This window comes from Tinamus guttatus, unplaced genomic scaffold (assembly GCF_059628265.1).
Source record: "Tinamus guttatus ecotype Peru unplaced genomic scaffold, ASM5962826v1 Tinamus_guttatus_pri_ptg000052l, whole genome shotgun sequence".
In the NCBI taxonomy this organism is placed as follows: domain Eukaryota; kingdom Metazoa; phylum Chordata; class Aves; order Tinamiformes; family Tinamidae; genus Tinamus; species Tinamus guttatus.
Window position 1 is genome coordinate 4,775,055 of NW_028288586.1, and position 17,139 is coordinate 4,792,193.

General features: G+C 44.5%; 1 protein-coding gene across 9 annotated transcripts in view; it reads left to right on the top strand.

Moving 5' to 3' along the window:
* The first annotated feature begins 238 nt into the window (after positions 1–238).
* Positions 239–17,139, top strand: part of LDB2 (LIM domain binding 2) — a 196,936-nt gene continuing 180,035 nt past the window's right edge. For 3 of the 9 annotated variants that reach the window (XM_088539978.1, XM_088539982.1, XM_088539980.1), the window contains exon 1: positions 240–794. In XM_088539978.1, the coding sequence (XP_088396104.1) occupies positions 663–794 (132 nt within the window). In that variant the 5' untranslated portion in view covers positions 240–662. Of the gene's footprint in view, positions 795–17,139 lie in introns of all 9 variants that reach the window. The other 6 variants (XM_088539976.1, XM_088539975.1, XM_088539981.1 and 3 more) reach the window with 5 other exon arrangements.

The window sequence follows — 17,139 nt, forward strand, 5'->3', positions numbered from 1 at the left end:
AGCACTTTGAGCCGTCAGATCTGCTGCTGGAAGAAGCTGCCTGAGCGAGGTGAATCCCCGGCTCCAGAGGCAGCGCGTTGCCGTGGCCTCTGCTTGTGTATTTTGTAGTAATCACATTTGTGCTCGTACCCCAGTGTGCTCTCCTTAGAGCATGATTGGCTCAGGCAGCTTTTAAACCACCTATATGCTAACAAGCCTTGCTGCCAGGTTCCTAAGGGGTCCTGGCTGGGAAAAATTAAAACCAAACCTTAGACCCCTGTCAGGCTGGGAGGAAAATTATATTTTTGAACTAGTCTACAGTGTGGACAGGAAATGACCCCTTCAGAAACTGCTTCTTTAAAAGCGAGCGGCGGTGCCTGAAGCTACCCAGCGGCTGCCTCTCCCTCTCCGGAGCCGCGCGCGCTCTGCGCCGCGCTGCTCTGCTCTGCTCTGCTCTGCGCTGCCTCCCTCTCTCCCTGCCTCCCATGCTCTCTCCCTCCTTCCCCCCCTTCCCCGGCTCCTGCTATAGAGGGCTCCCACAGCACTTCCCAGCCAGTGTGCTCAGCCTGTATGTGTGTGTGTGTGCGCGCTGCTACTTTGCACTGTGAGCAACACACAGCCCATGTGCTCTGTATGGATGTTGGTGATACTCTGTGTAGCTTGATCCTCTGCAAGCAGGCAAGATGTCCAGCACACCACATGACCCCTTCTATTCTTCTCCTTTTGGCCCATTTTATAGGAGACACACACCATACATGGTGCAACCAGAGTACCGAATATATGAAATGAACAAGAGGCTGCAGTCGCGAACAGAGGTAAGTCCCTCAGCCTTGTTTTACTGTGCATGGACTATGCGAGGTTTCAGCCTGGCTTCTGTCTGAAGCGTCCCATTAGGCAGTACTGTATATGCAGGCATGAACCCTAATTAATTTAGGACTTTAATTGGGTAATCCCTCATTATGTTTCTATGCAGAGCAACTCTTTGAGTAGATACCAGCTTAGGCTGAAATCTCGAAATTACAGTACAGCACTTCAGGATTGATTGTAATGCTGCTCTGAGGAGCTTTCTCTGCCTCCCTGTGCTGTTTGCTGAGAATCTGTCCTGCTGGCATTTGTGTCTATAATACTGCAAGCTCTTGCTGGAGCATTTGCACAAAACTCATTCGGAAATGCTACAGATTTAGAGTGGGGAGAGGAGGTGTTATCTGGTTTTGTTTTGTGAACTCGTTAACGTTGAAAATGAATGATAACAGCAAACGGGAGCGGAGTTTTAAAAACTTATTCCTAGGCTGCGCTTAAAGAACACATGTTCAGAGCAACTGATAGAGAAATTTGTGTTTACGTTCAGAATACAGTGGCTTTTAGCAAGAGAGATGATCAGGACCTGACTTTATTATGTAGCTGTCAAAAGTACCTAATAATGCAAAGTACATTCACTGTTGGTTATGCTTTGTAGACTCTAACTGGTTTATACACACTGCATTTTACACCAAGAGCAGCTACCACAAAGAATATGCTAAATGGGAAAGAGGAGTACTTTTGTCACTTAAAAACATAGTGGAGGCTGCATCTTGCTATTTAAATGGTTAAAAAAAGCACACCTTGGGGGCTGTTAAAGTGAAGACTGCGTGCACTGAATCGGGCTGCATTTCTGCCCATGTGCCTGTGTTTGTGCAACAAACATTCTTGGTGCTGCAATTTTGCGGAGTAGTTTCCTGGTAGTGCCCTGCAAACAGTTTACAAAGTATGAATCTTTTATAATTCCTACCTTTGTGTAGAGGCGAGTGTCTGCTGAAGCGGTGTCACGCAGCATGGTAAAGGATTTTCGACTGATCTGTTTGTTCTATCGTAATTCTTTCAGAGAACATGAGGTTATCAAAAAATAAAACACACATGCCTGAATTGTCAGCTAAGCCATGGAGAATCTGTGACGTTCAATGTATATGATACAGCTAACAAGATGTGACCTGCTTTCTGATTGGTTAACTGCTGCAGGATAACTGATTTTCTAACACTGTTATCCCTGCTGTCCTTTAAACATTTTTCTTGAATAACTGCTAAATACAGCTGGTGGTACCTAAAACTGGAAGAAGCTCTTTGCCTCCACAGTCATGGGAACTGTTTCTCAGTTTTGTCCCAAGTTGTTGATTGCTGGTGATCACTGATGTTTAGCTAGAAAGAGGCGTTTTGTTTTGTTCTGCTTTGTTTTGTTTTTGTTACTGCTTGTTTGTCCATGCACTGCAACTCTGCTCCTTACATTCCTGTACGCTCTAATATAATAACTTCTAGACTTTGTCAAGTAACCAGGGGAAATATATATCATTAAGTGACTCCCTCAGTGTTTTATATAGAAGCTGCTCTGAAAAGCTGTCAATGTCAATTTAGCCTTTTTTAACGTATTATTTTAATACTTCGTGTATTATTTTAATACTTGAAAGTGACTAGTTTCCGATTACAGCTCCTCCACAAATGTTACAGCAGGAGAAGTTTTTGGTGGACTTGTGAAGCAACTTTCCCGTCGTGCGTTGCCGAGGGGCGCTTAGCTGGACTTCAGGGCGTTTAATTGCACTTTTTGCTGCGCGCGTTCTGACAGCTTGACTTTTTTGAACAAAAAAAAGGAGAAATGACTCTTCCTTACTAGTACTGTGGTGGGTTTCAGCAGAATTTTGCTTTGACAGATAGTACTTGGTTAATGAAGGCCTTATGCTCCAGCATTTTTTGTTCATTTGCTCAGAGTAAAGATACTTTTGCTCTGTGATTGCTTGTTGTTTACATTCCTGCTCTCTGTTTTTTAATTTCTGAGGGCTGTGCTGGAAGCAGTGTTGCCTGATGAATTTATTTTCTAGCTAGCTTTATACCATCTCATTCATCCTATGGTTAAAACACCTTCCTTAATAATAATAAAAAAAAACAGTTTCCTGGGACCCTTAGAGTGACTAGATGTGGCCAGGCTGGGAAGAGTCAGGCTGGCTCCCTGAGCAGGTTGGCAGTGGAAGCTTCACGTGAATTTTGCATGTTTCCAGGTGTGTTCGTGATGGCAGCTGAGCTTTCTGGAACACGTGTGGCTGCCCCTGAATTTCCTGAATCCAGACCAGGGGGGCTCTGAGTGTCATGGGGAGAATGGGCTTGTGCCTTGGGTGATACAAGCTCAGCGGATGAACTTTTCTCCAGGCGCTCTCTGGAATACTGTAGGCACTGGTCTCGGAAGGAGGCTGCAGGCACGCTGTGAACCCCAGGGGGTAGGTGAGCACAAGGAAAGCAGCTTAAGGGGAAAGGAATTACAAAGAAACTCTCCAAAAGATTGGGGGTAGCAAGCTGTCAGCTTCCATTTGGACTGGAGGAAGCCAGTGGCAAGTGGGGGTGCTTTAAAATGGGAACCAACAACCCATATTCGTTCCCCCATCCCAGACAAATACTTGGAAAGCCTTTGGGATCTTCTTTATTTTTGTCTAAAAAATAGGAAACTTCTGAAAAGTCTTCTAGTGCCAGATTCCCTTCTGTCCATTGCAGTGGTTGAAGTTCCAAAGCAGAGCGAAATGACTGTAATGCAGTTTAGTTTTACAGATGTAAGAGAGCCTGTATGTAACACCTATCTGTTCTCCATCCACCACGGGCAGAGCGCCGTGGATCCGCGTAGCTGCTGCTCTGAAGAGCTTGTGGACAGGTCGGGAAGATCCCAAAGGCCATGGTCTGGCTGAGAAACCATCAGAGAATCAACTATGAAATGCCCAGCAGCAAAGCCTGTGGACCTGGGGAGGTGGGAGGCTCCTCTGGGTGGTTCTGACTCCAGGTCCCTGCGGGACCCGTTGCTCCCACGCTGGGGGCAGCAGTGGGTGTGCAGGAGCGAGAGCCGCTGCGAAGGATGCGCTCGGGTGCTGCGCACACCGGGTCCCGAGGGATAACGAAGGTCACTTGGGCACAGCCTGCATAACTTGGCTGTTCTTGTTTTCTTTAGGAAGAAAAAGTAGTTATGGAAGTGGAGAATTACCAGCTCTAACCCTTGCTAGATGTGCAAACTTTTGCTCTCCAAGTTTCTCCTAACTTTCTGGGCTCCTCAGGCAGACCTGACAGCTGCCTTTTGAAATTCAGGGTCAGGCTTAGGCGAAGAATTCCAATCACACCCAGGCAGGGGGTGGTTTTATGATGTAAGTGCTGGCAAAAATCCACCACCTCGCTGATTCTTATGTGATGTAAAGTAAATTAGGGAGCCTGGGTTACCAGCTAGCACACAGGGACACCTTAACTTCCTTAGAGGTTGTTCAAAGAAATCAGATTTTGCAATGCCTTTTCTAAAAGGAAATTAATACATGCTTTCTTAATAAGACTTTGGGAGTGTCTTGTGCCATTTTGTAAAACATCAACAGGCCTGATTTAAAGAGGCAAAATGAATATTTAAATGTTTGATATTTACTGGCAGATATAAAGATAAATTTTACTTACTCCTAAGTTGACTAAACTTTCTGGTTAACTGAAATGCAGATGTCTCTCTGTTGTGAATTACCGATACAAGGATTTCTTCACTGCTCATTCACACAAAGTTTATTTCAGTACTTTTATATCTGTGATATTTTAACAAGAAAACAATGCTGTTGTGCCATCATCAGCAGTTCCTAAAGTTCTATTTGGCAAATATACAATGTAAGTAAATTAGCTTAGATACTTTATCTCTCTGTTCTTCATAAAACTCCATGCAAGAAAAAAAAGCTGTTTTCCTCTTTGATGTTGCAAATGGTTTTTTTTGTTACAATTTTTAATCATTTGAAGTTGCTTACACTTGAAAGGTGATTATTTCTCATATATAATTACTTTTCACAAGCATTACAGTGTGCTTGCTGCAGAAAGATCATTGAAAGTTGCTGACGGTTTAAAGTTCGATGCATTACTTTATTGTCAATAATCAAAGAAATTTTTCAAGCCTTTCACTTGTTTATGTAGCCTTCTATATTTTTAGAATTTGTATCACAGGAGATTAAATTCATCTATATTTATATATTTATCTCTACTACAAGAGGTCTCCTTATATGCAAAACGTAACATCCTTCTGGCTCAGAATACAGAGCTATAGGGATGGCTAGAGAAGGTGATTAGTAGTGTATTTGTATTAAAGACAATCACCTTAATCAAATTATATTAAACTCCTATTAGACTGTACAGTAAATTTCACAAAAGGAGACATTTCGTGATGAAAAAAAAATAAAGAAAATTAGGAGGAAAATATAAGGGCATGTTCTGATTATTTAAAAGCTACTAAATGAACTGGAAGCTTACACAGACATTCTTACTCAACCAAATATTTAAAGCAAATCAAATCAAAGCAGAACAAAATTTCTACAGTTAAATGGAAGTCTCCTATTTTGCTTCCTCATGTTGCTATCTGATGAAATAGTCTTTCTTTTTTTTCTTCCTGATGCATTTTTAATATATTAGTCATAAAAATCTGTGTTGTGACATCACATTTGTTCACATAGTAACTTAGTAGCACAAACAGATCACTGATACTGTATACATAAGCCTGAGTTTGCCCTCTGAGTTTGTTTTGTTGAGAAAACAAAAATACTTTGAAACAGAAGTTTATGTGAAGAAATATTCTTTATCCTCAAATATAGTAATAACTAGCAGTTCTAGGAACGTGAAAAAGTGTTTTAAAAGATTACTTTTAAAACTATATGTTGCTGAAACTAAAAAGGTCAGTTTTAAAAGAAAACCCTTGATTATGTTTCCACAGACATTGACTTCAGAATGATTTCAAAGCTCTCTTTACTGATTGTCTTTTACTTCATGTATTTTTTTTCATCCCTTTAAAAAAATCAGTTGCAGCTGTTTTCAATTAAAATTGTTACAAACTAACAATTCTTATGAGGCTGGGAAAAAAAAGAAAGAAAGGAAAAAAAAGACTCTACTTCCTTTCCATGCTGATCCCTAGCTTATGATCAGGGATGTCTTGCTGCTTTTTTTTCCTGAAGTTATGATACAGAATGTGAACTGCCTGCTTAACTAACAGGAGTTTTGGAGGGCCAGGACTGGCGAGGGAGGAGCAGGAGGGTCCGTGTGAAAGGCCAGGAATGTATCTCCTCTCCAAGTTGCTGTGATCCCATAGAGAGTCCTTTTCACCCCTTCTTTTGCTTTCTCGTTCTTTACTCTTTAAAGTGTAAATCCACTTTAAGAAAAAAAACTTGAACTCAGTCCTTCTCTGATGTAAACAAGATTTACCATGCAGATCCAGTCTCTAAAATAGAAGCCGCTGGATGGTGAGGAGGAACAAGACAGGGATCATAGCAAGGACCTGATCCTCCACTCTTGTTTCAGCTGGAGTTTTGCCTGCATTAGGGCTGCAAGATCAGATTAGGGAAAAAAAGATCTGTTTTTGGTACATGCACTTTCTTTGTTTACAGAGAAGTGCATGGGTAGATTGCTAAACTCACTGCAGGATCTGTAGCTGGATTCCTCACCTCGAATGTTTTTTTCTTTTTTGTAGCTTTTTGCCAGAAGTTGCATATCTGCAGTAAGCAGGCTTTCCAACGGTGCTGATACTTCGCTCGGTTGCTTCCTCCCCAGGCAGAACTTTCTTTCCTGCTCTGGCCTGTGCAAACAGACAAAGATGTAGCCTCGTTTTTGCTGGGTCCTCTTTCTGCAGGTGTCCTCTGCCACCCTGGGAGCCTCGGAGCGGTGATCGTGGCGGGGACAAGGTTGCCCCAGAGTAGCTGGTGCTTGGCGGTCTCCAGAGCAGACTTAGGTAGGACAGGGCCATTGGCCAGAGCTCAGTGGTTTTGGGGTAATAAGAAATCCCCATCTCCAAAATAAACTCAGGACTCAGCCGAAAGCCTCTGCAGAGGCAGGAGGTTCTGCCTGAGCAGGCTGGCCTCTCCACGAGGCCTTTGCTCCCACCTCGCTGCCTTGAGCACTGTCAGCAAGACCTGCTCCTGAGGAGCCTCCTGGCCATTCCTGTCACCTTTGAACAGGCTGGGAGTGTGAGACTGGAGCGCTGCTAATTAAGGGCTTTAGGACTCTTGACAACTGCAGTCAAAGTGTAGGCAGCAGATGAGACTGTTACTTCAAGTGAAGTCTTCCTGACGTCAGCAGGCGCATCCAGGTAGATTCCCAAACTCACAACTGCCCCAGTGAAGCCATAACTTTGTGCAGGTTTCCAAACCCCTCCCAGCTCTGCTGTCTGCTTACCTGCAAACCCAATAGCTCTATCTTTGAATCCTTCCACGCAGCTGATAAATCAGAACATGGTTGTGATATCTAGCACATGGGATCTGAGCACCTGGGGGTGTCTCTGCTTCCCAACTCCAAGCCGCAGCTAGCTTGCCAAGTGCAGTTAGCTGAACAGAAATTAATTCAAATCTGCCTGTACCATATGTGTGTGTGTGTGTGTGTGTTTAAAAAAGGAAGGGGGGAAGCTAATCTCTTGATATAGTTTTGCGATCAGACACCCACGTACAACAGATTCAATATCTGTCCTGATGCCATCCATTACACAACTGCTAGCTGCAGACCACAGCATCCTTCATGCTCCAGAAGAATCGCAGGGGCCACTGGTTGACCTTATCTGTTGCTCTCTGAGGGCAAAGGAAACATTGGACGTGTATAAAACTGCTGATATTTGGAAAGCCTTTATTAGGGCAGAGCCAGGCCAAGACTTAGTTACAGACCTGCCCTGCTCATTCTTCAAAAATTAAATATATGTGAAAAGCTTCTTTTGAGTATTTCTATATGTGGTCCTGTATCACCTGTGCAATTGACTCTTTTTTTTGTATTATTTTCAAACATAACTTTCTGATTATTTTCTAAAGTAGCAAAGCATTTTTCAGGTATAACCTGACTGAGAGAAATACAGCTTTTCATATCTTGCATATCTATGGTATTTCATGTGCTGTATTGTCCTTCTTGATCCAGTTGTGTAGTTTTGCTTCAGCTGTTAGCAGAACACTGCATCAGCAAAAAGACTTGCCATCTGTCTTAGAGAGGGATACAGGCAGATTTCTGAAACATTAATAACTGTATTATACAAAACTACATGTTCTAGGTCTGAGGAAGAAACGCAGCAGCATGGCTAGTGCAGTCCTCGCCTTTCTGCCATAGCAGAGAGTGTCCTCCAGATTAGCTGAGCTTCACAAGGCGGGAACCTGCTCCACCAGGACGGTATTTTACAGTTGAGCAAAGAGAGTATGAAATGACAGGTAACTAGCCTGCTAGGCTTCCTTATGCGCTTTTTATCAAAGTAAGTTGCACATGTGATGTATATAAGGGAGTGGAATAGGACTGCAAGTGCCTGTTTCCCTCAGCCCCCCATTCTGGGAGTTCCTTGCATTTTCAGAGGAGTGTCAGTGTCTTCTTTTGTGCTTCCAGTGTTTCCATACTGCCCCATTTCACATCACAGCTATGTTACTGTGACTAGGGGACATCACAGAGTAAAAGAACCACTGTAAGGTAATTAATTACTTGAGAGCAATGAAAATTCCTCTGCTTGAAGTTGTTTGGAGTCTTCCAGGAGCCTCTTTCCTTTGGTACTTAGCCAGCATTTCTCTACTCCTCTTTTTTACGGTAGCAAAATGCTAAAAAACAGGATACAGAATCTATATGTGCATGTGCAACCCAACCACCTGCTTTAGTGCAGGAAGGCAGTACAGCAGCTCCATCGCTTCTACCTAGATTTAATCACCAGAGTATCAGTTAACCCTTAGGGTAATTAGGTAATAATGCTGTTGATGTGATTTGAAGTATCGTTTTCAGCAATTAGAAGTTCAGATATAATGGGCTGCAATCACGTAGCTCATGTAGCAGCGGCTCCTGGAGGGCGGCCCCGCTGCGCGCCCCGGGACGGCCAGCGCCGCGGAGCGCCTCGCTGCACGCTGCGCCGGTCCTGCAGGCAGCGGCTCCTGAACGCCCACCTGTGCCTCCTGCAACTCCTGCGAGTTTCCCTGCTGTGAGCGTTTCATCAGTGAAATCTTATTCTCCAGAACAGCTGAAGAATGCAAACCTAGTGTGCTCAGCATTCGGAAAGAAGTGGCTCAGTGCATGTGGGGCGAGCTGAGAGGCCGTATTTCCCCTTTCGAGGTTCCAGAATTGCCCGGGCAGACCGGTGGCCCTCAGCAATTCCACACGCCAGCGCAGCGGCTTGGGCTGCCTCGCACGGGGACTCCCTGGCATGCGCCTGGAGCCAGTTAATGGCAACGACTACTGGCAATGGGAGAACTACGGATCAGTAAAACCCTAAATACGACACACTTGTGTGTTTTCCCATGCGACAGAGCACTGCTTGCCATGCCGTGGCTGTAGATGAATGCAACAAGAAGGGAATTGTTGATAAAAGTGCCAGGCTTCCTCGCTTCTTAGGCTCTGGCTTTGGTTTAGGTCTGTGCTCATCCAGTCAAGGATGAGACCCGCTAACACATAATACATTACCAAGCAGTTTATATTCTTCATAGAATATTGCATGCTTACAGCAAGCTGCCTGTTTTAAACACTGAGAAAAAATGTGTCTTTAATTTGAATAATTAATGCATTCAAATAAATTGTTATGAATTCCCCACAAGTCCAAGCAGGGAGAAGTGGAACTCATAAAATGTGTTATTTGGTATGAATGATTAGCTCAGCCCCTTTCAGCATCTCCTAACACTCTGTCAGGGTTAATAACGCAAAGTGAAACGATGCGCTGGGATGGCGGGACACCAAACCAGCTCCTCCCTCGTACGGTTGGTCAACACCGGAGCCCCCAACGGCTCCAAGTTTCCCGCAAAGGGCCGCGCGTCCAGGCAGGCAGCGGAGCCGCCTCCTCGCGCCGGTGCCGTAACCCGGAGCCGCCACCTGCGTGTCTGGACTGACAAGGACGCTGCCGCCTGAGCCGCTGTGACACCTTGTGGCTTACGAAGTAACACGAGGCTCTGGTAGAAAATACACAGGTAAAATCTGGAGGCTCGAGCGTGTTGGTAAATGCCCTCCCGTACAGTATCAGCAGAAACCTCGTTGCTGGATTACGTGTGTATACATTTAGCTGTATGCACACAGCCAAATTACGCAGCAGCGGGCTCTGTTCTGTTCCCCATAATATGTACTTTAGTGCTACATGTTGCAAGATGGGACAGCACTTCATTAAGTCTGACCTGCTGCTCTTATCTCTAGTGCTCTGGTATTTGTTCATCGTTCAGATTACGGAGAGAACCGCTGTTTTGGCTACCGCACAGAACAAATATTTTATTTGTTTGCAACCATTAATTTTGCTAACCAGAAAAAAAACGTGTGCAGGGAGTAAAGTACATATTGGTGCTGAGGATGTTTAAACAGTAGCAGAATTAAATTCAAGTAACTAAAATACAGTAAGCGTTTGGCATTGGGCATGCAACTCTATAAACCCCTGAAATTGGGGTTAAATAGAGCGCAGTGTTCAGTTCACTAACTGTTTGCCTTGCAGTGAAGCCTTATTTTTGTGAGAAATCCTCAGGAACAGTAAAACCGGGCCAGTGCATCGAGCGCAGGTGAAGTCTGTATCCACAAAGGCTCATCCTGATCCTGATGTTTACTTGTTATGTCCTCAAACCCACACTTCCGTGTGTCCATTCATGTTGATTGAGTGTTTGTGAGGAGTTTCCCATAAAACTACACATCCCATAACTGTTTCCCTCACCCTGATGCCTGCAAAGCCCTTGGCAAAAATAGGGCTGAAATGGGTAGTGCTGTGCACTACACTATCACACTGCCACATGAGCTCCCTCATTTGCTGCCTGCATCCCTCAGCCATCCCTTACCTTTAGGTGGCTCCACAGTGTTCCCGCTTCAACGTCGCATGTGGCTGTACCTGCCCAAACTTGCATTAACTAGCGAGTGTTGGAGGCAATAAGCAACGCGGGGCTCCGTGCCTGCTGTCTCTCTTGTTGTGCAGGTGGGTGCTCTGATCCCCTCCTGGACTTTGTGCCCGTACACTTGCGTGGCTGCTGGTGCTCGCACACGACGCGCTCCTCGTGATGCGCACTGTTATTCCTGTTACCATCGTTTCTGTTCTTGTCCAGCTGGTACGGTGGGGTTCTGCTCCATGTCTGCAGCTCGTTTTTCCTGCTGTGCTATATATCATAATTAAAAGAAGGCTAAAAGTAGATAGTAGTATTTAAAATGCTTGCAAAACCAAATGCAAATACACCACTTTCATCTTGATTTCACAAATCAAAATGTTTTAATTGATATTACATGTATTTATGCACTACACATGATTTCCTGACTAGAAAGTACCATAATATAGTAGGTTCTTGGAAGATGACTGTTTAATGTTCTTAACACATCTCGTTCCTTCTCAAATAACTCAGCAAACCTGCGCAAGCCTACTAGCTTTGCCAAGAAAGCACAAACACGTTTTAGTGCAGCATTTTGCTGGTTGATTTATACATCTGATATTGTTATTAAAAATAGTGCCTTTTTAGTGTGATTCTTTAGTAGTTTCATACAAAGAAGCTCCTTCCAAGTGCATTTTCTCTTAGCAGTGGAACCTTACCTTCAGTTCCCCAGGAAAAGTGTATTCTCCTGAATAAGAAGGGGTCTATATGCATCCTACTTCAGGAGCAATTTGAATGAGGGAATATTGTAAAGCCTTTTAATGACTAAGTTCCAGGTGGAGATGAACCAGAGAGGTTGTTCTGGCAAAGAAAGGCAACACTTATTTTTTTCCTTTTATTGTTTGCACTCTGCTGATTTAATTAGCCAGTGAGAACAGACCCACTTTGAATATTAAAAAGACAAAATCAACCCCCCTTCCCCCATCCTCACATCTGTTGCCTTTTGGAAACTACACATTACCAAAACTATCCAATGTCTAATGGATTTTGCTTTCTAGCAGGCAATACCTGTATTCACTTGCAAATAAAGGACATAATTATAAATATTTTATTCTGGTTCTGAGGGAAGGGGGCTGTTTAACTTGTCCCTTGGCAAGGCAGGGGGCTGCGCTGTGGTTTGGCGGGGAGGCAGCTCCAGCCTTCGCTCCGGCACCGTCCCGGGGAGCGGGGCTAGCGCCGGGCGCTGGGCTCCGCGGTGCAGAGCTCAAAGGTGCTTCCCGTGGTCACGGCCCTGCCTCCTTCGGGACCTTTTATGCTCTGCGCAGCCCGGAATACCCTTAGTTTTGCCCAATGAGGCATTTTAAGATCCGCATCAAAAAGGGTGGATTCTGCAGTAGTTTCTCCCCCTTCTTCTGTGGGAGCATACTAGACACTTTATTGAAGTATTTTTTCTATTAAGAGTAGTTTTGCGAAAGGTGACTCTCTACAGACACAATTACCTATATGATTTTCAAGATTATTATTAGGAAGCATGCAGAACTGTTAGGAGCATGGGAACTTGGATAAACCCACTGATGAACCCTAGAGGTCCCTTCCGACCTTAAGGATTCTATGATTCTGTGATGTGCAAACCTGGTTACCAAAGCAGCCTCACTGAGCAGAGAACCGAGCGGGGCTGTAGGAGCTCTGGAAATGGAGGGCTCAGCCTTTCCCTTCCACGGGGATCGCTGGCCCACGGACGCGTGATTGCAAACAACCCACTGCTTTCTAGGTTATTCCAGATGTTAATGCTTGCAACTCTCTGTCACAGCAGCTCCTCATACCATGCAAAGTTTTTCTGTTTATGCCAGTGAGAGGAACATCCACTCCTGTATTTGAAGTCCCTGGAGAAAAGTCACGGAAGCAACTGCTATCACACACCTTATCTCAGCAGCAAGTTTAGTCGTGGGACCTGCCTTTTCTAATGGGCTTTCAGGTGACTCAGTTCTTAGGGACTAATTTGAGACACCTTAAAAGGACTAGAAGGGCCCATTCAGCTTTTTAAAAGTGTTGCCCATGGTTGGCTGTGTGATAAAACTGCGTGTTCGAGGGCTTAGATTATGTTTGCACATATCACTTCCCAAATGCCAGAGGCAGAATAGGAAGCCCAGCTAAGGAGAGCGGCTCTCACTGCCAGACGTAGCGTGTTGCGCAGTGAATAACAGAAAGTGGGCGAAGCTTTTCCAAATCAGAAGTTCAGCTGGAGAGAAATATATGGCACATAAATACATCAGCAAAATAATAGTCAGCTCTGTGAAGCAAGCCACATGAAGTAAATCATTTTGCTGAGTTTATCCAGGCCCTCGTTGGAAGCGGGCTCGCAAGCCGGCACTCTTAGCTGCCACAGTAGATACAGAGTTCACAAAATTTGCCGCAAGATTTATTTTTAGTTTGCTTGGTTTTAACACCAGCCCAAGCCAATGCTGGCCACCCACCGTTAGTGTTTTTCAGCATCCTTCTCAAGCAGCTGATTTCCTGGGAAGGGCAGAGAGGCGACTGGGTGAAATTCCCTCCTCCCGCGCGCGCCCGCGCAGCCCCCGGCAGCCTCGTGGCTGCTGAGCCGGCAGCCGCACGGCGCGTTGATGGCGTCGGGGCCCCGCGTGGATTTGGGAGGGACACGGGCTCTTCAAAGGCTGCCCCCTCCCGGCTGCCCTCCCTCGGGTGCCCCGGGACCTCTGCCAAGGGAGACCAGGAGCAAAGGCCTCGGCTGAGCAGCAGGCTGGAGCGCTGGGCAGCCCGGGCTCCGTTGTTGGCTGCAGCGGCGGGTTTTGGAGTTGCTCGTGCTGAATGGTGCTTGATTTGTTTAGTAGAGTAAACTATAATTTGCTGCTTTAATAAGTGAAAAACGAATGCAGCTAGCAGACCTTAGTCCTGCTGAAATAAAAGGCGCATTTTTCATCAGCTTCAAGAGCACAAGCGTATTATGCCCTGTGTTTACTTTAAAGTATAGACTGTTCAGTTCATTATTTGTATGAATCTTTAAAGTTCTAAGAAAATGAGAATGATATAATTCTATCTACGAGGTTTTATATGTGTGTGGACAAAATGTTACTGTCTGTTTCACATTCAGATGCATTTAAAACCACTGGGTGTATCTCAGGTTATAATATAACCGTACAAAATTATGTCTCCTTGCACTCTTGGATTTCTTCCTTGCATCTACTTTATGATTTATTTATTTTTGAGAAATTGCATTTGAAATTCCCAAACTTCTAAGGCTTTTTCAGCCTCAATTTGACTGCTGATCTTGAAAAATCATCTACATCAGCACCACCTCAATCATCAACAAGGGCTGGAGGAAATTAAACATCTGGGATCTATTAAGATTTTTATTTATGCTTTTAAATATTGAAATGTGTATTGCTACTTGCCTGTTATGCTTTGAGCATGAATCCATTAAAGAAAGCTCTCACAACACAGTTGTGTGGTAAAGTGATTGGGGCTAGAAAGCCAGGACACAAGCATATAATTGTAGAGGAATCACAAGAAAGTAGATGACTGTGTTGAATGTTGATTTCTGTCACACCAGAAATTACCAGATTATTCCCAAAGATGCTAGGCCCTGAAATTCTCTTGCGGCTTCTCCCTGAAAAGGCTTCACTGTTGTTGCATTTATCTGCTTTCTACAGGCTGTGCCTTTGAGGTGAGACCTTGTTGCAGCTTTCAGCCTTCAGCGGGAGAGTGGTGGGCCGAAATTTTCTCATTACCACATTTCACACTTTCAAGCAATCCCCTACTTCTTCCCTGAGCAAAAGACCAGGATTTTTTTGCTGTTGTTGTTCTGTTTTGTTTTCTTTTTGCCGTGTTAGCACAGATTATTTTTGGAGGAAGGAACCGTCCTGTACGTGGGTCTCGGCAGGAGTCTGCTGCGTTTCCTGCCGCGGTGCCAGCAGCTGGTGCAAGTGCTCGTCCCCGCCACCCCTCTGCGTGCCCGGGGGCGGCAGGGAGCGAGGGCGCCGCGGGGTAGGTGCAGCAGTGCTTGCGGGGTGCCCTGTTGCTAATAGATACATTATTAGATCAAGAGCCCTGGGCGATAGGGAGTGCTGGTCCTGGGGGCTTCTGGAAGTCCCTTGGGGAAGGCTCTGAATGGGCTGTTCTGGGTTTCTCACCGGTTTAGCCTTGCATGCGGAATACCGCTTTCAAGGATCCATGCAAATGATGCAGTGATTGTGCTTGGGGCTACATTTTCCTGATTGCAGGCTCTTATTGTAGTTTCCTAATCCTTCTCTCTCTTGCTCCTCTTTAAGACAGTAAATTTAATAATTTATTAAAATACAGAATTGTGTAGGCTGTTTTGATAACACTTGCAGACACCTCTTAGAGAAAGAGAAGACCCTCAATGAATTAAGAGTTGTAGGAGCCTATTGCCAAACTCCATCTGAGGGCATGGAATAAACCAACACCTCCCATCTGCAGACACCCACGTCAGCAGCACCTGGGATTTTGAGCAGCAAACACAAAGCTGTAGCAGTGTCTCAGTTACCTGTCAGGAAGTCACTATCCCCTATTCTCCCTGGGACCAGTCACTAGAGGGGGTGAGATCTCGTATGTTAACCTAGAGTATTGCAGGCGTTTTGGTGAAGGATTGTAAATCATATTTATAGTGACTGGCGGGGAGAGGAGCTCAATGCCAGGTAGCAGCACTTTAGCCGAGACCGATTTCCTTCTGTCTTACAGAAAGGCCCTTGCAAAGTGTACTCAGGGTTTTGTAAATGGCTTGGTGATCTTACTGGAGAGTCTGAACACAACGTCTAGAAAGAATTAATTGGAATCCGTGTCATTTGGGGAGGAAGTGGAAGAAAAAAGGATGCACGCTCACTCATAGCTGATACATTCAATGTATGCTTTCCACAGTGAATTTTACCAAAGTTTTCCATTTTTCTCTTTTGGATTCAGTGAAGTAGGAGACTAGTACCACAAAGGGTATAAACTAACTTTAGGAAGGAGAGGAAAAAGCTTTCAGAAATGACTTGTGGTAAATACGACATTCTGATTGACCATAGACAGAATGATAGATCTAAATATCATTTTTGTAGAAACACTGGTAACTGGAAGATACGGGACCAGCGGGAGGGTTTGCTGAGGCAGCTTATAGTGTCTTTAAAATGTCATTTTCAATTCTTGTGACCTAACATTCAAGATCGGATAATATCCCCTTGATGAACTACTTTAAAATTTGCCAAGGATGTATCTAAAACCCCGTATTGAGATAATAAGTCAGTGAAACGCTGTTATATTAAAATATCAACAGATGTTCACTAGATTACAAAGACTTGACTATCCTTTGGAATTTTCCTTTGGATGTGGTCAAAAAAATACACATGAAAATGTTAAGTATGTCAGCATAAAAACTTCAACAAAAATGATTATAGTTCAAGTTCCACTCAGAACCGCTGATACAGAGAACTGCAGTGAATCCTGGTGATTCCACAAATGATCAACATCCAAGTAACGTAGCAGGTACGGATCTTTTGCCAGAGTGAATTGGCATTTACTGAGGTGCCCAAATTCTAATAGCTGAAGAGCTAAACTTTGTTGTGAATGAAAAAGAACACTGAAAGATCTCAGGGGTCTAGCAGCCCAGCATGGAAATGGTGCCAAGCAGCCTACTCGCTGAAGAGTTGGTCACAGCGCTCGTACTAAGTGCTTCTCAAATCACTTATTGTCACTGAGGAATGGTAGCTTAGTACAAGAGATGACATTCCTTTATGCAGATTGAATGCATTTGGCAGGTGTATCGTGATAAACGGTGAGGATGAGTTGGTTTGTGATGTATCTCTAATCTCTCCTGTGAAGATGCTTGTGTTTTACAGGAGTAGCCCCTTGAGACACCAAACCCTCAGAAGTCTGTGGCAGCTGGTGCTGTCGGCGGCGTGGCCCAGCTTGCTGCGAAGCTCCGCAGTTAGCGTGACCAAGGCTTTGCCAGTGGCCTTGCTTTGGTGTCCTCTCCCCTCCTTCCTAAACTCGTGTCCCCACGCGGGTTCTTACACGGGGAAGACCCAGCACATCCGAGCTCGTCTCTCACTCCCGTCTTGTCTTTCCCTGTGAAGTTGTTCTTTCATTAGGCATCTTGCATATTTTAAGTGCAGTTGTTCACAACAGGAAAACATTAAAAGAGAACAAATGTCTTAGAAAAGCCTATCTATCATTCATACCCTGAGTTCAGTTTTTGGCTAAATCCTTGGAGTCAACACTGACACCAGCATCACATTAACTAATTCATTTAACTGCAATCAATTACCAATATTAATTAGGCCAGCTTTCCTTTTGATTAGTCATAAGGAATAGTTAAATTACGATGCAGCTGCAGAGAGTCTGAGGCAACTTACAATATCAGAAAAGATTGCAAAGCTTT